At 36.1% G+C, this 20,968-nt stretch overlaps 1 protein-coding gene across 2 annotated transcripts in view; it reads left to right on the forward strand.

The window, feature by feature from the left end:
• Positions 1-20,968, forward strand: part of DIAPH3 (diaphanous related formin 3) — a 255,321-nt gene that overhangs the window by 164,153 nt on the left and 70,200 nt on the right. For both annotated transcript variants that reach the window (XM_074912215.1, XM_074912225.1), the window contains 2 exons: positions 2,991-3,155; positions 9,828-9,963. In XM_074912215.1, the coding sequence (XP_074768316.1) occupies positions 2,991-3,155; positions 9,828-9,963 (301 nt within the window). The remainder of the gene's footprint in view (positions 1-2,990; positions 3,156-9,827; positions 9,964-20,968) is intronic.

Here is a 20,968-nt window from a genome sequence, read left to right on the forward strand (position 1 = left end):
CTCTTCAGAAGGTACTAAATTAAAAATTAAATATTTCTATGTGTTTTTTTGAACTATTATATTCAGATACAGATTTTTACTGTTGAACCTTGTTATATGTATATAAAAGGAAGGCTCTATGACATATATTTTTCAGACAATTTCAACTATTTTCCCAAGAACTTGATGTAGAAGATCTTCAGTAGAGCCCTACAACTTTCACATCCTTTGGCCTTAATAGAAAATCATTTGTTGAAATGCTGGTTTGAAGTGACCTCAAAGTCTTTTTGTTTGCACCAGTCTTCAAAAAGTTGTGTGTCTTTACGGAGACTGTTGCTGGCTAGTTTCAGTTCCATTTTGAAGATTCTGCTAAAATATGTGCAGCATCTATTCACCTGTTCATCTTTTGTTCATATGCAGAATGATACTACTTTTTCAATTAATATATGTCTTCACTTAATATATAGGTTAGGTTGTGAAAAAATCGCAAGTTGTGAATATGGAGTCTTTTAAACAAATGTTTGGTACAGATTAACATCATTCATTATCTGTTCTGAGGTAATGGCTGGTTTTACTTGGTTTGATACTCTGCAGCATATTAGTATTGTATATACCACAGTATATTAAAATCAGTATAAACTTCAGACAAGCAATTCTCTATGAAAAGAGCTGCCATGAATATGCAAGATCAAACATATAGCAGTTAGAAATTTTGCCACAGATATTACTCATCTTAGCCCTGGATTGCTTTCCTGTTCCATTAATGAGCAGAATGATGATCTGTAGTCCCACGAGTCCAAAAAGGCAGCCCGTGAAGTGAAGCCACTTCAGAAAAAGTTAACAAACACCTAACTTCTTGATTTTCTTTTCCTCCCACCTGTGTTGCAGCTCTGCTGTACTTCTGTCTTCATTCATCCAAAGCCAATGAATTGTGTAGCTGATAATGCATATATATCAACCTGTTCATAATAATTACAGTTGGGATTGGTATACTCAGTAGTATTCCCTGTTGTCTCCAGTTTAGCAAGTGCTGGCTAACAAAAGCCATGTTTAAGGAAAAAAGGAAGAGGACTTATTAAAAATACCTAAATTGAAGCACAGTCTCAGTAGAATGACAAGACCTTAGGGTATCCCATAATGCACCAGATGGAGAATAAAAATCTTAGGATTCATTGTGTCTGGCACTGAAAGACTGGATAGTAAAACATCTTTCCAGAGTGCTGTATTTTGAGTTTAAGACTGTGCACCACATACTGAAGGGGAGTCAGTTTTAACAGTATAAACTAAGCAGCCTATATGGGCTCTTGACATAGTTGAAATTTTAGCAATGTCTTGCAGAATATCAAAGAAATTTTGTCTGTCTCGCCTCCCCACACCCCCCAGGTTTCCTTTTCAGGAGTATCCATTTTGTTGATAATTTTAACTTTTTCTTTCTCATAGAAAACTGAAGAAGGTTACTGGAATGTTTGATGTATGGCATTTATACCTAGTGACAACAAAACAAATTTATCTAATTTCCCTTTGCCCTCTGTGGAAATAAACAGCCTCATATTTGCAAAATATAGTGTAGTGTTCCCTAAATTCTGTTAATGATCTAAGAATCACAAATAATAAGTACCCTAAATTGTAGGATCAAAAATAAAGAGGATGTGGAAATGCTTGTTTCTACATATATGTATATAAGCTACTAATGTTGTGAATGTGCATTATATCTCATTTCCTGCATGTGTCTGAGAACATTATTGTATGACTTTCTTACATGGATTCTAAGTCATAAAAGGAAAGCCAGAACTGCTTACTTGGTATTTTAAAAACAACATTAACAAACCAGAAGGACATTTAATAGTGAGCTTCAAATGGGATTCAGCCTCTAAACAAAACTAAAAGAAGAGTGCAGTATAAAAACCTGAAGAGTGAAATCAGTCACCTAGCAGTAAATTATTACTGTGTATTTAAAACAACATGTTGGACAAAAATTCTATTTGTCTAGATTTTAATGCACTTGATTAAAAATCCTGTGCTTCATAAAATAAAGTGACCATAGTGTATGTATACAAATACAGTAAATTATCTTTTGCAATATTTGGGGTGGGCAATTGGGAGTAAAGGTAAAATTGCCATTTCTTGTCTTTTGTTGTCTTTCCTGCAGCAGGAAAATAATGGAACATAAATATTTGTTTAACTACCATTCCATTAAAGTAAACACTTTATGAAGTTGTCCTACATAAGGAAATAACTATTCACAATATTTCTTCTTTGAGCTTCTTTGACAAACTGTATTATCAAAAGTCTTGAATAAACATGAGGGGTTTTTTATTTTATTTATGTTATGCAGGATTTTGGGGCTGTTTATAAATTGTCTGTCTCTTGTAGAGGTGGTTCTATTGTTTTCACCTCTGATTTAATTAAGTTATATTGGCATTGCAAATAACCTTAAAAAAAGCATAAATACCTGTTGCAGTCACCAGGAACAGAAATGAATACATGGCTGTTGCTACAACAGCTGTTAAGATGAAATTTTAAATCTTTGATGGGTTTTACTTTTAATATGGTTTATTAATATTTCTATTTTTACTCCAGTTTTAGTAGGAACTATACTATTTCTTGATATATTAAAGTATTCAGGTTAGTTACTGGTATCTGTACCTAAATTCCATGTAAATTGTAATTTTTATACCTAAACCTTTAGTTTCAATTAGACAGTGATACTAAACAACATAGGTGCTTGAATAATAAGTCCCATACATTTAATTTCATAACAAATTATACGCTAATGGAATAATCTTTAAATTTAAAGTGGTTGAGAAAATTTTATGAAAGCACCCTGATTTATTCATAGGCCTAATATACACAGTAAATACTAGGAAGCAGCATATATGACATGGAAGGGATTCTTTTGATACTTCATTTGATGTAAATGAAAAATGTGTATGAAATGCAGATCATTGTTAAGTAAAAACTAGGTTTGACTGGGTTCACTGAGTATTATTGCAGCCTTAACAGTAGTGTACAGCTTTCTGGTTCATGCCAAAGAAGATTTTCAGAAACTTTCACTGATGCATGAGAACATGGAAAAACTGTACCAGAATGTGATGGGATATTATGCCATTGATCTAAAGAAAGTTTCAGTGGAGGAGTTTTTAACAGACTTAAACAACTTCAGGACAATGTTCATGGTACGGTCTGTTTTTTTTGTGCCTAATGTTCCTTAGAAATTATTTTTGTAATCTTTCAGTTACTGAACAAACTAACAATAAGTTTCTTCCTCCTCAAACAGTGTCTGATACTCATATCAGAAATTTTACTTTGCACATCCTAAATGTCCTAAGGATAATGGAATTTTGAATTATTATTTATGCATTATTTCTTTCTGAAAGAATTGGAAATTCCTAATAACAATGAATGTAATTTAAAACTGAGCCTGTATAACCTGAAGGGGAAAAACCTGAAAGTCTCTGCCTTTTTTCAATACAACTGCATTTTCTGTTTAAAGGATGCTTGTTGTTTACTTAAAAATAAATATTCTAACAATTATTCTATATTTATAATGCACGCTCTTCCCATGCAAAATCCAGACCAAAGATTTTATTTCGTTTAATCTTTCTTTTGCCTGCAGCACTTGACCAGTGTCAAGGTTTGTGTCTGTAAGTAGGCTCCCCGCTATGGAAACTCAGAGCTCCTTATCCTGTCTTAAAGAAATAGCATTATTTTCCTTAAACTTGGTCTGTTTCTGAGGACCTTTAATTTTTATTATATTAGATTGTTTAGGATTTTAGGTTTTATGCATTTTAAATTATTACTTTGTTTTTTTCCCTTTAAAAAGGATGATTTGGAGGGAGAGGCAAAGAATTATTATTATTTTTGAAATTTGAATTATAATTCCGAAACAGACATTAGGCTGATCCAGGTTATTGTTGCTTAGGTCATTTTGTATAGAGCTCGGAACATAGTTATAGCCATAATTCAGACTCACTGTTAGTTAGCAGAGCTTTGCCTTAGAATTATCTAAAGTAGCCATAGATGTGGAGGTTGGTTCTGTACTTGTATCACAGGGCAGCATCTGCATTATTTATAGAAATGTTTGCACATACTAGCTCGTCATAAAAGCTTGAGCTATTTTTGAAATCTATTTTTATTTTTATTTAGGTATTTTTTGAGTCCAAATGCATTTTCATTATGCTTACAAATTTTAATAGTAAGCGTTGTTTGGGTTTTTTTTAAATGCTACCAAAATGTGATTTAAGATTTTTAACAAAAAACCTTTCTGAAAAGTTTCTCAGCAGGATATTTCTTTATATATTTGGAGCCGTTTATATATTACTATAAACAGTCTTCTTGGAAAAATTAGATGTTCTCCAAAATATTACAGGTTCTTTTACCATTGTCAATGTAATTCTTCTGGAACAAGTACAGTTAACTCGATGATATACTTCAGAATACATGCTCAAGACTGATATATCCCTCAGTTTAAAATAACCAAACAACTTTGGGAAAGCTGATGGCTATACAAGTTCAAAATACATTCATAGAGCTCTTAATTAATGTTAGTGGGGATTGTTATCATGGTGATTTATAACTACGTTCAGATGGGTAAAGTTAGAGGCGCAGGGAGAGGTTGATTTTGTGTGGAGGTTGTAGCTGTTCTCGGTGGGGTTTTTTTAAGCTTTCTTTGCAAAAAATATTTTTTTCTCTTGGATTCTGAACACTTGGCTGGTAAGCAACTCTTTCTCAATGAAGAAATGGAAGAATAAAAAGGCAGGTCCCCAACTGTGTATGAATTTATTAACTTGGATAACGTGGAAAAGGTGACTCGTGTCACATCTGGCTACCTATGATTACATAGCTTAACTTACTGCCTGCACTCCTGCAGGAATGTTATCTGAGCATGAGCTTTGTGACAAAATCTAGAGCAACGATCCAACCCATGCCTATTGATCTGTAGGAAGATTCAATTAGTCATTTTACTGTCTACTCCTCATTGCAGCCTAATGCTTATCATTACAAGACACTTAAATAAGTTGCTTGCACGTTTCCCAGTCTTGTTTGGTTTTGTTTGGTTGTTTTTTTTAAATTATTTCAGACCTCTCTGAGGGTGTAAATAGGGAAAAATACTTCTTTGGTAGATATTGAGAAAGGGTTTGAAATGTCTGTGTCCATCTATTTTGAGGAAAGTACTTAAAATGGAATCCATATTTAGCAAACATACTGTAAAAGGTGAAGATTGGAACATGTAAGGCCACTGCTACTTCAGAGTTTTAACAGCTAAAATCCTAGAAGTCACCACCTTCAATCAGAATAATTTTGCTTGGCATGTCACATATGCCAGATTTTTCAACATGGGCATTGATTATGTTTTCCTAACTGATCAGTGCCTAATTTGAAACTCAGGAGTCTGATCTCAAAATTGCTAAATTTTATGAAATATTTCTGTTACTTCAATTTCTGATGTTTAAACCACAACTCCCATTTAAAAGCTGTAGAATTCTAAATTCATCTTGAATTGGAGACTCAAAAAATTGGTTGTGCTTTACCTTAATTCCCCCATATTTCTTTTCTGTGTCTGTAAAATTAGCACTGATACTAACCCCCACTTCACAGCAGTGTTATAAAGCTGGATTAATTAATGCTTTGAAACAGATATTATTGATGAACATGATAGAAGAAACCTTGAGGAAAATTAATATTTCTGTCCTGCAGAGAAAAGTTTGAAGGCTATATGAAATAGGTGTGTAGATAAGGCCTGAAACCCCTTACTGTCCAATGACACTAAAGTAAATATTGAGTAGCTACTCAGTTTTGAAACATTTTGGAAAAGATTTCTGACATGTTTAGCGTGAAACACCTGAGGTCTAATTTTCAGAATTGTTTAGCATTGGTCTTGATTACTGACAGAAACTGAAAGTGTCTAGCATCCTAGAAAACTTTGCTCAAAAGACTTTTAAGTTTAGTGCTGAAAAATCATTGGATTCTTAAAAAGTCCAAAACTAAGAGACTACTGAAGTCACCAGTAGATGTGGGAAAGTTCAGTCACCCTTGTTGTCAAGCAAGTTGATAGTTTACATACAGTACTTACATACTTATAATACTTTTTTTCATTCTCAGTTAATGAATGTTTAAATCTGGAGCTACAGACTTCAGGTTCATAGCTATCTTTGGACTGCATTTTGTACTTTAGTGATACTTGGCTGCTGTGACAGCTATTATTTACGCTTTATGAGCACCAAATCTAGAGCACTGTTAGTTGGCCAGATCCAAAAAATTGGGTGGAGCACTTTACCTTCAGTGCTTTAACTCCTGAAGCTAAATTCCTGGTATAGTCAGTGGAACATCTTAGGTATCAGACACCTCTATTAACCTCATTCTGTGCATTCACAGCATCAGAGGTACTGCTAACAGGCTCATTTCTTTCCTTGGAAGAATAGCTTTCTGAAATACGATGAAGCAATTGTAGTATTTCCTCCTCTTGTGTATGTCTAATGGTTAGAATTTTCTTAGAGGCCATGAGTGAACTAGTCCTATGTCCATAATAATACACTAATCATAGGAGTATAGAAAGCCTTTCTCTCATTGCTCTGCAGCAGAAACATAACTTAAACAATCAGAAGAAGAGCAAACAAGTAAAAGTTTGTTTCCTAGACTTTACAGTATTTTTCTTTTATATTGTGCAATACTTGAATAAAAATCAGAAACGATCCTGGAAAGCACAACAGAGAACCCAACAATGCCTCCATCTTGGGAACTCTAGTCTTTGGCATGGTATGCAAAATACCAAAGGCATATACTTTGGTAATTCTTCTGAAAATTAACTTTGCATACCATGCTGTATGCTGAATGAAATGCAGCTCTTATATAGCAGATGTGGTCAGACCATGTCTAACTTTTTAGGCCTTTTGAGCAAGGAAGTGTTAAGACATTTAATCTTTGAAATGCAAACAATGTGTGAAACAAACGTGTTTGTCTCAGTCAAGTTTGTGACAATTCTTGGTATAAACATTTTGCAGAACTTTAGACACCTATGTTTTGTGTTGAAAATACACAGAACATATAGGATAGGATTTGGGTCTAGGGCACAGACCTCTAAACATTGGCATCTGAATGTGAGCTTGAGCATGTAATCTTGTGTTCTAGTCAAGGGAGATGCATACTCAGTACAGTTAGTGGAATGTCTACCTGGTGTCTCAAATGAGACCTAAAACCTGAAGTTCCTAGTATCCTGGAAAGGTGTCTTAAATGGTATCCAAGACATCATAATCTTGAAATTTTAAGTTATGGCACAGAACTTATGGAAGACCAGTGTCCTGCTAGAAAAAGGCTGGAGGCAAGGTATGATACACCGAACCATCCAGTTTGCACTGAATATGAAGGTGTGAGCTACTAAATAGAGCCCAATTGATCAGTGTGATTAGAAGGGAGGAGGCTGAGTCCTACTGATATTATTTTGTTGGATAAAGTAGATGCAAAGTAGAAATTTCCTTGGTCACTGTGTTAGGAAAGTGTGTTATTTCTGCCAAAATTGTACCTGTGTTTGAGTCCCATTTGAGTTTTGCCCAGTGGTTTATTTTACAGAATGCCCAGTCTGAAAATCAGCAAATAATTTGCTAAAATAAATTCAATACAGAATTTTATCATTTTGTAGTAGGCTTCTCTTCTTCTCCCCCAGTATCAAGAAAATTGACAGAGGTGACTGTGGAGAAGGCAGTGTAGAAATACAGCTTTGCTATGTTTAAAAAGTCCATTTCATTGTAAATTTTCATCACTGAAAGCTTATTCTTCTCCAGTTATCAAAGACAGGTATTTCCTCACAAGATTTATGTGATTTATTTTTTTTTCCTTCCTTTGGTCACTATCTATTGCAGTGATACTACAAACAAGGCCTGTGCAAATATTGCTGTAATCCTGTCATGTTTTAAGCCCAGAGGGCAACTGAGCACCATGCAGCCACTCAGTTCACCCCTCAGGGATTGTGAGGAGAAAATACAATTGAAATGCTCGGGGATTGAGACAAGGGCAGGGAGGGATGAATTACCAGTTCTGGTTACAGGCAGAAGACAGACTTGCTTGACGAACAAAAAGAACACGAATTTAATTTGAACACCACCACCACTAATTTACCAATCAGAGTAGAACAGTGAGAACTACAACCATGTCTTTAAAACACCTTTCCCCCACCCCTTCCTTCTTCCCAGGCTCAGCTTTGCTTTCTATTTCTCTACTTTGTCCTCCACAGGAGGGCAGGGGATGGGGGTTGTGATCAGTGCATCACATGTTTTTCTGCTGTTCCTTTCCCCTCAGGGGAAGAACTCCTCACACTCTTCCCCTTCTCCAGTGTGGCGTCCCTCCCACAGGGGAGAGTCCTCTGTGAACTTCTCCAACATGAGTCCTTCCCGTGGGCTGCAGTTCTTCACAAACTGCTCCAGTGTGGGTCCTTCCCTTGGGCTGCAGTCCTCCCAGCCACACACTGCTCCAGCACGGGCTTCCCTCAGAGCCACAGCCATCTTTGGGCACAGCCACCTGCTCCGGTGTGGGGTCCTCCACAGGCTGCAGGTGGGCATCTGCTCCACCGTGGACCTCCATGGGCTGCAGGGCACAGCCTGCCCTCGCACCACGGGCTGCAGGGGAGGCTCTGCTCCAACACATTTTCTCCTCCTCCTCTTTCTTTCCTGACCTCAGTGTTTTCATAGGTGTTTCCCTCACAACTCTTCCTCCTCTCAGGTTTCATTCTTTAAATACGTGATCACAGAGGTGCAGCCACTGTCACTAATTGTCTTGGCCTTGGCCAGAGGCGGGTCTGAACTTGGAGCCAAGGGAGCTTCCAGAAGCTTCTCACAGGAGCCACTGCTGTAGTCCTTTCCTCTGGTACCAAAACCCCGCCACACACAAACCCAACAGAAATTCACATTCATCCTGTGCTTTATAGTACCCTTTAGTCCATTCTTACATTTTTTTTTCTGAGTGCAGGCTGGACATTTTTCCCTCTAAAACCAACATGAGACATTAATTATCCCTGCAAACGTGCAGCCTCTGCCTCAGGCCTTGTGAAGATGTTAGCCATTTTGTAGGAGGGGACACTTTGATCTAGTGTGAAAGATGAGATTTTGTGTGTAACTGCATTCTGCAAAGAAAAACTTTCTACAATGAAGAATAGGTGCATGGCACTCTACATTTAATGCAAGACACAAATAAAGAAAAGGTAATCCAAAAATAGCTTTGTTAAAAAAATATTGAATGTGACACATTTTTGTTTGCTTAATGTCTGAATGTGCAAAATAATGATTTAAAAACTCTGAAACTCATAGTTCTGGTTTGGCTTCATTGGAAGCTTTGCAGTGCTTATTTATAATTCAAAATAAACAGTGTTACATGGGTATTAACCAGAAGACAAGAATTTATAAACCCAGTGAATTAATGCATATGTGGATAAGGAGAAGAAAAATGCACAACTAAGTCACCCAAGCAGCTTTGTTTGCTATTACTGGCAGCATGAGAAAGCATAAATGTTGAAAGTATTCTAGAAATACAAATAGTAACATGCATACAGTTTTGTAAAACCAGTTGGTTTAGATATTTTAAGTTCCTTCTACATTAACGTGTATTCTTACGAGGCATTTCTTGCTGAATTTATAATCCCTATTTAGGGGCAATTGATACGCTTTTAATGTATTTATTCTGAATTTACTTACTCTATTGAATAAAATGTACTAAAGATGGAATGTAAAATATTTACTTGGCTTGATAATTTAAGGTTAGTTAGGAGAAGTTATTTTAAAGCTTTTTTCTTTGTTTTTTAAGGTTCAGTTTTATTTTTTGCTAAGACTTCGTTTTTAATGGAGCACTATTTTCTTTTGTAGCAAGCAGTAAAGGAGAATATGAGGAGAAGAGAAGCAGAAGAAAAACAGAGGCGTGCTAAAATAGCTAAAGAGAAAGCAGAGAAAGAAAAACAAGAGAGGCAACAAAAGAAAAAGCGTTTGTTAGAAATGAAAACAGGTAAGTAATGTAGAAAATGCATTTTACCTAGCGTTTTAATGGAAATACAGCTGCTGGTTTTTTTCATTATCTGAATGTGCTATAAGAAAAGACAAAATAAATGAATGATTCTCACCAATTAAAGTTTACAGCAAAGCAGTACTTACTTTTTTTTTTTTTTTTTTTTGCTAATTAGCTTCTCTAATTACCTGTTTTTTCTCAAGCTATTTTAGAACTCATAATGCTCCTTTGTATTTTTCCATTAGAATATATGGAACCTTGTGTGACCAAGTATAGGTTCGGTTATGCTCCTGAGAACAAACATTTTCCAAATCACAAAGCCATGTTCTTTCTTTAACTAAGGTTACATATTCGTTTTTGTTCTTTTACAAGAATAAGCCCTTCCTGAGGTATTCTGGATTTTTCTTTGAGTATGTCAACTGTTATTTCAATAGCTCCTGATTGAAACACCTTAAAAGGAACCTCAGACATGCATTTTAAAAGTTACTAATTTATGCTGTGTTGTCTTTTGTACCAGAAGAGATGGCAGACACGGTGACTTCTCTGTTACTAAAAAAGATTTCTGATGATCCTCTATACCGCTGTATTTTATCTCAGACTGAGCTTCTGGAAACCTTCAAATAATACATGAGTTAATGTGCAAATTATTGTGAGCTACTCTATGTTTTTTCTTCTAAGCAAATTTTGTTAAACAGTTCCCCACTCAAACCCCAGTTGGCACCTTTGGCATAAATGATTATCTGTCTTTTCCATGTTTCACTCATATCCAGAGTAGGTATGTTTAGTTTTTGAGATTCTTCAGATCACAAATCTTTGGTTTATTTTCATAAGAACATATATCCATGTCTTGAGGTGTGAAACTAAAGCTTTCTCTTAAGATAGGAAACCAGGCGGCTCCCATCTGAACATCAGATTTCCAATTCTTTAGATGGAAATTCAAGACCCAATCAGAAAAATACCAGCAACAATCTGTTTAAAGCTCACAGAGATAGAGGAGGTTGCAGAAGACTAGGAAAGGGTAAAACTGGTATATGTATTCATGCATAGCTGGAAGTGTTTCAAAAGAGGTTAGATACTCTTCTCTCACACACATTGTATGTATGACTGATACAACATCCATCCATGCTTTGGATAGAAAATTGATAAACTCCTCTCAAGTCCTGTTCTTCATAATATCATGTTCAGGCTTTCCAGAATACAGGTGCCAACGTTACAGACTTCTGAGTCATATACCAACACATGTATGTAGGCCTCTGGTAGTTAAACCTACTGCTTCAGCTAATGTAGTGGGGAACTATGTACTTGTCCTCTACAGATCAGCTAAGTTATTGAGTAAATAGCTGCTTTGTCGCTTAGTAGGTTGTTTTTGTTATTAAATCATATAAGTGTACAGAAAGACGTTTCTTGCTTTTGTTAATGGCACCTAAGATTCAGTCTGGAATGACTGATCTAAACAGCAGATGGGAAAGATGATGTTAGGCTCACCTGAAGCTATAAATGTCTTGAGTCTGATATTCACTAAATAGGCCACTGATGAGTTGTTTTCTGTTTTGCAGAGCTTCTTATAAGGTTTCTTGTGCTTGTTTGCATCATCATTTTTAAAGTCTATTAGAAAACCCAGATTCTGGAAGCGGAAAGCACCTGTGGTAGATTTGTTTGTCAGGAAGGACAGCCACAACAATATGAAAATTGTTTTTTTATGATTTATTTAATTTTGGCAGTCTTAACAAAACTGTATTTACTAATTGAAGAGTCATAATGTTGCTCTGATGCTAATGGAAGAGTAACAGACATTCAATTTTTTTTTTCCTTTTTTTCCCTCTTTTTTTTTCCTAGCTGTAACTAGTTCATTGAAAGGCTGTCTTCTCATTAAGAATCTGTAAATCTGTCACAAAATGTTTACATCTGACCTGCTGACAATTTTCTAACCATTGGTATTTGGTATACCATTTATATACATATACATATACCATTTGGTATTTTTAACCCTGTCAAAATACCAAAACACTCTTACCTGGAGTATGACTGTGAAGTAACTGATTTTTGCTGCATATCATTTCATTATATGGTGACTAGATCAGATGTTGGATCTATAGAAACATTTCAATTATTGCTTGAATGAAGTAGCTGAAAACTCATTGATGTCACCATCCCAGAAAATATTTACTGGCATTCAAAAGGTGCATACTTGAAGAGAAAAGATTAGAGTATGTACTAACTGGTTCTTCAAGATTTATTTTTGCATCAGTGAACCGATCAAAGTGTACTCTATATTTCCACTCTTTATTTTTCAGTAACGTTGCTTTTTAACTGAAAATGACCTGAAGGTCAGGGATGCCTGTGTATCACTGTGCTATGTGCCACTTGAGACTTTCTTAACTGTTCCTCTTAAACTTTTTAAAAAAACAACAACATCCAAAAAACCAACCCCATTTTACTGGACTGACAAACATTAGTAACAGCAGTTGTGCTAATAACTTACTGTCATGCATTATTTGTCATTATCATTACAAATTAGTTCTTACCTATCAATCATCACCACCACATATTCAAAGCAGTCAGTCCTTAACATCTGTGTCCTGAATTTGATGTGAATATAAAGCCCCACAGAGTTGATACTGTAGAGCTGGCAATAATGGCCACCAGGGAGGGTCTTGGTTGACAACAAGACATGTTGAAACCTGAGAGGTCTTCTGCAACAGAAGTGTCCTGGTTCAGCTAGGATAGAGTCAAGTTTTTCCCCAGCAGAGAGAGAGGGGGAAGGGATCTCCAGCCGGGTTATTCATACCATGCTGACGTCAGGTCCAGGGGCGGAGCCTTTTTACTTTCGCTTCTGGTTTTGGGGGTCGCTTGCACGCGGCGGGCTTGCTCCTTAACCATCTAGCGGTATTTCTCTGTACATCTTTTGTCTTGTTCACTGTTATTGCTGTTTATTTTTGTTATCATTGTTACTGTTGTTGTTCAGATTGTTCTATCACTCTGTTGTATTAAATTCCTTGTTACTTTAGCCGGGGTCTGTGCCTAACTTCCAGCCCGACCGGCCGCGGGTGGGGGAGGGGCAACAGCAATGTGCTCTCAGATCCCGGCAGGGCTTAAACCTGCACAAGAAGTTAGAACTGAAGGGGCTATTTTTTATTTTTTTTTTCCTCCTTTACAATACTCTCATCCCTTCCCCACAACCAGTTTGGGGTCTTATCCTTTTATAAAATGGTTTGGTTTCTAGACAGTTACCGATCCTGTTGTCTACCTCTAGATTATAAGATGCAAAATCCTTCAGGGGGTGTTAATTCCTCAAGCCACAGCTGTGCCTTCAGCTAGACGTTTTTCCCTTGCTTAGCTGCTGCTGCTTTTCTTAATGTGAAAGCAGTCTTTTCCCCAGTCTTTAAGGTTGTGCTTTATTTCAGTGACCATTAATTGGCCATTAGTGATGTTTATGGTTCTGGAGCTTCTGCTTTCAGACTGTGCCTGTACCTTTCAAGTCCCAAGATGCTATCCAATGCTTAAACAGGATTTATATCATCATCCTAAGTTTCTTTTGTAAACCACTGGTCTTATTTACAGCACAGACATTTAACCTTTCCTAGATTCTCCTCTGATCTTGGAGTCCTTTTTTTTGGATTTCTTCAACTTTCATCTGCTTTTGGAAGTTAATTGAAAAGTAGGGTTTTGTTGCCTATGGTGCCACTTTGCAGCTTTGGCTGCAAAAGGTGGAGGAAAGTGATTAATTTCTTCACTTAAATAGCTATTTGGGGGGTATTGCTGAGTTTTTTTGCATTAACAAAAATTTAAGATCTTAGAGAAATATGGATAAAAATATAAATTATTATTAACATCAACGAAATACATGAGTTGAGTCAATAAATTACATACAGCATATTAGGACTCTGTTATACCAGGTTTGACCAATACTACGTAGATTGTATTAGCTCAAAAGGAAAATTATTCTAGATTTAAGGTAACTCCTGATTTTTAGCTTAAACTATTTTTGGTGGGAGAGGGAGAATTCCTTCTGGATGAAAAAAATAATTTCATCTCTAGTAACTGACATTTACTAGAAGCATGAGATCCAAAGTGATCCTAAAATATAGCAGCCTTTCCATTAACTGTGTTAGTCTTTCTTAGCCGATATTATTCCTTTGATATACCAGTGACAACTTAGCCATCTGTATCACAGCTTACACTGTCATCCATACCTCTTCATCAGACTGCCTTTGAAATACTGTTACACCAAGTTCAGTGTTTATATGTATATTTGTGTGATAAATCTTCATAAAGTTTTCAATTTGAATTTTTTAATATTTCATATATAAGTATTTATATCAGTATTTTGTAGATAGAGAAGTGTGTAGTGTTTATGAATATACAGTATAGCATCTTTCAGAAAAACAGTATTTTAGGTAGGTTTTAAAATATAAATTTGGACATCTGTTAATATGACCATAGATTTTTGTTATTATATGGAATAGTTTGACTTACTTTCTTGCAAGTATTTTTTTGATATTTGGACCTGAAGCCAATGTCAGATTTATATCCCTCTGAATTATAATTAGCTAAAATCCTAAATCTCTACTTTACATCTTAGATAGCAACATCTACATGTTGTAACAATCACAGCTGATCATAGGCTGAGAGTCTTAAGTTTACATAATAAAAATATCAGTTCCATATTTTCCTTTCAGCTCCATCTTAACTTGAAAAGTATGTGGAATTCAGTAAAAACTTTGAATGTCTAAGCAGTGAATGATATTTTGTATTCTGAAATTTATGATAATAAAATCTGTCCTCTAAATACTCTCTGGGCTACAAGATGATATTTATCATGAGATGCTTTGTCAATAAGATTGCTTTACTTGCGTCTGTGAAGCCAGTTCAAACTATCACATACTATCGTTCTAAAGGTAAATAGCCAGTGGAAGGGTATCTTTATGTAAATGCCACTTCTCTGCATACTATTAACATTCAGATACATACTTTCTCATGCTGTTCAGATTCTCAGTAGAAAGCACACTAATCAATTATTTTGATCTTATCACAGTGTAAAGAATTCTATAACTGTGATAACACCGGCTAAATTTATTGTAATATAATTGAGAACTCCATCATTGTGGCATCTTCATTGTGTCTTACTTTGAATACTATTTAAGTAACAAGCCACTTTAATCAGTGGTTATTTACAAAGGCTGCCCTTTCTTACGCAAAAGCAGTGAAGTGATGCCAGAATGATGTCTTAAACATCCGATTTCCAAACCAGAATATTAGTTCATTTTCAATTATATTATTCAGTTTCACTTTTATTACAACCAACTGGTTTTAAATCCATGTTTCAGTTCATTTAGACAGTTATGACCTTATTTACAGTCAATTTTGCGTCATTTACATTTGCAGAGGTTTTATATTGTTTACCTGTTTTTGGAAAAAAACATTCATGTCGCCCAAACTTTCTAAGAGTGCTTCAGGTTTTGGTTCTTCAAACATTTATTACTTTATTACTGTCTGCTAGGTTGTGCAATGTGAATATTTTCATTAGTTCTGTAGGGTTCTGCAAAACAAAAGGACACCATGGATCCCACCACTGACAATTTCAACAAAATACTAAAAGCAATTAGGTAATTAAAATTCAGATTCCAACAGATAAAATGCTTGCCTTTGAAATAAATTAAAATTCCCCAAACCTTCCTATATTAGTAGGTACACTCAAAGACCCCATTTTCTTTGCCTAGCCCGAGTTCATAAGGCCTCCATTTTATTAATTTCTTTTCACCGAGAGAGGAGAATCAATGCTTCTTAATAGTATTCCTTTCCTCTGAGGGGAGTGAAGGACTGCAAATGTTGCAGATTATCAAAATCTGCTTATGTTCCATCACAACTGAGATAACATAACGAGTTTCTAACATATGTTGATAATTTGTTGTTTTAAAATGTTTGTTGAGCTACTTTCCTGAAAAAAAAAGAAAAAAAAAAAGTTTTGGACAATAGTAGGTTTATTGCTGGATTTTGGGGGGTTTAGGTATATGTTTTGTGCAACTAAATTTACTGTAAAGGGGACAAAAGATCTGCTAATGCTATAAGTGGAGAAATTCTGAGGGTATAATGTTAATATCCAACAACTGTTTTGTGTAAGGGCTTTCTTCTCTAGGGAGTTTTCCCTTATGGAATTTTAAGTGCTCCATTCATCTTGGTTCCTCCCCGGTGATAATTCTTTCCAGCTGTCCCATGACTGCCTCCACTTATCCTCAAATTGGACCCTCTTCACCAAGAGGATTCCTGAGGTCACTTTTTGTTACTTAGATTTATTCTTAAGGATCACTTTTATTATGAGGCCAGTGGGGAATAAATCTGGGAATAAATCTGTTGTGTGTGTGAGAAGAGTAACTTCTTTCTCTTACATTAAATAACAATGGGCAGAAAGAACTGTGGGACCTTATAGAGATGCCTACTCAGTAATTACTCATGATAATACTTAGTGGGCAGTTGACGGTAAGCCACGACAAGCTTGGAGAGTAGATCTAATTTTGCTTTATGCCCATTAAAAAAAAGAGAAGTCTAATGCATGAGAAACAAGTTGTGACTTGACTACAACTCCACCCGAAGGGAAATATCACCTGATATGTCACTAAATATCAAAGTTGTTTTTTCAGCTGCAATTGTATTGATTTGACAGTAAAGTATAAATCTGGGTAAATTACTGAGATCACATGTTCTCTCAAGAATATTTGTCACATTAGTACTTGAAAATGATACAGAGAATGATAAAGTACAGGTATGTTAAGTTTAAAAAAAAAAATCTGGCCAGAGAAACAATGTGTGATACATCCTCTGGAGAAGCCATAGCAAAAGATACGATTCAGCAAAACCTTACCAAGTCTCACACTGTAGGATGTTCAGGGAATTGGATGGTTTTAGTACAAAAAAAGTAGAACTGATATGGATGTATATAATTAATTAAAACCCAACAACTAATAGTCACAAGTCATGTTCTAACAAGATTTCAAAGGTGCTAAATCTTCTGAAGCATGGAGGTGTAGTTCATGCACTTGTTGGCAACCTGTGGGCTCAGAATGCAGCAGCTGCTATTTGTACTAAGTAGTAGCTCCAAAAGAACAAGATGTTTAGAAGAACAATGATTTTTCTTTCTGAAAATTTTACTTAGAAGTGGAAACTTTGGAGATAGTAGCTGAAAGACATTTGTGAAACAGATTTACACAAAGGCCTTGAAAAAATAAATAGCAGCTGTATTTGGGAGAGAGAGAAATAGTCAAAACAAACAGAACTTTTGAAAAGATTAATGGTCATTAAAGTAATGTCTGTAGAAAAATACCCTCATAAGACCTGTCATTTATGTTTGTAGCAGTAAAATTTCTAAACAAATGTAAAAAGAATGGTGCAAGCTTAAGATGGCATTACCATCAAAAAAAATTACAATCTTTGAAGCCATCTTTGGGATTAAGAGCTCTAGCATTTATGCAGATAGTAGGTTTGGGTTTGTAAGCATTTCTTACTCCAAATCCTACCTCACATCTCCTCCATAGGGAGGTAGCCATCAGAGTCCTCTTTAAACTCTCACTCCTGCTATGTGTAAATGCTTTTATTCTTTCTGTTTTTTCTGAATCTTCAAAAGTTTCTTCTCTCAAGTTGCAGAGGAGAGGAGGAATAAATATCTTTACCAAAGCATTGGAGAGTATGCTTTATTTTTACTTTCCTTACTCTGGGGTTGTAAAACAGCCAAGAACCTCCTCTGTCATTGTTGGAAAGCTAGCAGAAGAGAAGGTCATGTCTCTGACTCTTTCTTCAAACTGAGTCTGCTGCTGCTTCTATTTCTATGCTGTTCACTGTGACGCTTATCTTCATTCAGCAATACCTCAGTGGTTGTACAGAAGAACAGTCTTGTTACTGCATACCAAAATATTCTTGCTCTGAAGCTTGCTGACAGAAGTTACTTGATTTTTCTGGCAGCTTCTATCCATTGAAAGTTGTTAAATGCAAATACAGAGTCTTTGAATCACAAACTGCTGGAGACCAAGAAACCATTCTTGAAATGTCATTACATATTTATCCTGTCCTTTTTAGAGATGTTTGCCATTGGCTACTAATGAACGAGGGATGCAGGGCTAAGTGGACCTTTGATCTGATCCTCCTGGGTATCCTTGTGCATTTATAGCCACCCAAACAAAAGGGCCTTGTCCACCCAAATCTGTCTGGAAACTTTCCTTTGACTAAGTTCAGACATGTAATCCAGCCAGAACTTTATCACTGCATGAGTGAGAAATTATATAACTTTCAAATTTCCTTCAGCCTCTCATCTCTGTAGCACAACTGTCAGTATGAGTAATCATTGTGTATATTTTATGATTTATTGCTTGTTTATAAATTTGAATGGAAATATTAGTGTCTTTCCCTGTGCTCAGTGAACTCCCTTCAGGGGCACACGGTAATGAAGAGGCAAGGTGTTCACATATATTGTCTTCAGCTACATATATTCTTATAAGAAGCTACGTTCATTTAAGAATGCTACTGGAGTGGTTCTAACTGCTTTCTAAATTAAATTGTAATTGATATGCCTTAATAATAGATTTTATTTTCCCCCCCTCTGTGAAACAACCTTAGTGAAAATACTAGGTTTTGGCTAGTCTGATAAACAGATTGGTTGCATTCTTGTCAGTTTCATTGGAATTATAGCTGTGATGTGTAAAGAAAAAAAAAAACCAACCCATCATTTGTTAACAGTAAAACTTATTGACTGATTTCATATGTAGCTAACAGTTCTCACTATTAGCTGTCCTATCAAATCTTAATCTTAGGTAAGAGTACATAAGGTTAGTTGTTTTAGTTACGGTAAGTATAAGCAACTAAAGTTTAGCGTTCTGCTTAATTTAGTAGTTTTATTTTTCCACTAAAAAAGCAGAGTATACCTGCTGAATATAAAAAGGGCTATAAGAAAATTTTGTCTTTAAACTGGCTTTTAAAAAATATTATCAGGTAATGCGATATGTAATACATTACTAGAATATCCTGTATTGCTGAGTTGATGAGAGAGTAGGTGCGTACACAGATAAATCACTTCATTTTCAGAATACTAGGTACTGTTTCTGTGAACTTAGTGGAAGGATAACCTCTTTTTTTATTGTAGCCATGTTTAGCGTTCCTGTTGTAGATAGACAAACTGTTCTAGTGTTTGACCACTCTCAACGGGGAAAAAAAAAAATAATCTTGCGTTTGGATGCCATTTCCTGTAATTGAATTTATGCTCATTGCCTCCTATCCTGTTTCTGGGTACCTGTGAGATGAGTCTGGCTCAGTCATCTTTACACCTCACCCAGTTCCCCATCAGGTATTATTGATTGATAAGATCCCCCTGAGTCTTCTCTTCTCTAGGTGAAACAGTCCCAGCAATCTCAGCATGTTCTCATATGAGAGATGCTCCAGTCCCTTGATCATCTTTGTGGCCCTTGACTGACTTGGGTATGTTTGCGTCTCCCTTGTACCAGGGAGCCCGGACCTGAACCCAGCACTGCAGATGTGTCTCGCCAGTGCTGAGTACAGGGGAAAGATGAGCTCTCTTGACTTGTTGGCAATACTTTTCTTTGGCTGTGTTTGCCAGAGCACAGTGCACAACACTGACTCATGGTCAGTATGTTGTCCACCAGAATCTCCAGTTATTTTTTTTTTCAAAGCTGCTTTCCAGACAGTTGGCCCCCACCTGTGCTGGTGTATGGGGTTACACCTCACCACATGCAGATCTTTTGTTGAATTTGATCAGAAGTCCTGTCTGCTCATTTCTTCAACTTGTCAAGGTCCTTCCAAATGGCAGCACAACCAACTCATGTATCAACCATTATTCTGAATTTTGCGCCATATGCAAATTTACTCAGGGTGCTCTCTGTCCCATCATCCAGGTCACATTGCAAATATTGGCCCCAGTATCAAGTCCTAGGGTATATCACTTCAAAGGCTTGGCATTCCGTTTATTCTTCTATAAGTCCAATTTACCTCAGGAAATCTTTTTGGGGTTCTCTCTCAGAAAAGCTTGCTCTGGCAAACTCTTTACCAGATCTGGAATCAATATAAATGTTCCTAGATAATCTCTGCATAAAGTGCATTTACAGTGGCTTTCTTCTGTTGTCACAGAAACAATGGCATTTATAGACAGAAGATGAACATCAAAAAAGTATACATTTTTATTACAAAGTTCAATATTAAGATGATTTCACTATCAGTTCCATACTTAAATGAGAAATTGTGATCCAGCTGAGATGCAGAATGAGGTACCTTACATCACTGAAGTGTTTTTGTGTATCTGTGATACAGAATCACCTCTAAAACCTCGGTTTACCTTTTGGTTTTTATGGTATGAGTTATGTAATGGGAGTTAAGTTGGTGTAGTTACCAACCTTAGATACAACTGATTTGAAAAGGCCAGCTGTCTTTCTGAGTTCATGAAGCCTGGATGCTTAGTTTGCATTTCACTTGTTTTGAGCTCTTTGCAATTTGCGGCACACTTTCATTCATATGCTCAGAGTCAAAATCTATTTCTGTACCATAAAAGCACTTTATGACAACTCAGCAATGGAACTATTTCAGCAAGAGCAAACAAGATAGCATAAAACTCAGTCTCCTCAGCTAGAAGATTTTTGGAATAGGTGCATCAGCCATTAGGGGAAATCATATCTTTTTATAGTACTCTTGCCAAGGGCTATGAAGCACTAGCAAAGGCTTACTACTTTGTGTTGAGCATCAGTAAGAAATGTAACTCTTCTGGTTCTGGACTAGACTGTTTATGTGATTCCTGTGAGGTATATGCATGTGTTTCGCTTTTGGAAAGGGCTGGTATGTGTCTTTTACCTGAAGTCACCACTGAGGAAAGACAAGTGAATAGTGATATTTTTGCCCAAAGTTGCATTTAACACGTTTTAAATCTAAAAGGAACTGTCCTTTCAGTCAGTCTATCCAAGGCACACTGGGCAGCTATTTCTGCTTTGCATTTGTACATTGGAAATTTTCTTCTCCT

The sequence above is a fragment of the Athene noctua genome, chromosome 1 (assembly GCF_965140245.1).
Source record: "Athene noctua chromosome 1, bAthNoc1.hap1.1, whole genome shotgun sequence".
In the NCBI taxonomy this organism is placed as follows: Eukaryota; Metazoa; Chordata; class Aves; order Strigiformes; family Strigidae; genus Athene; species Athene noctua.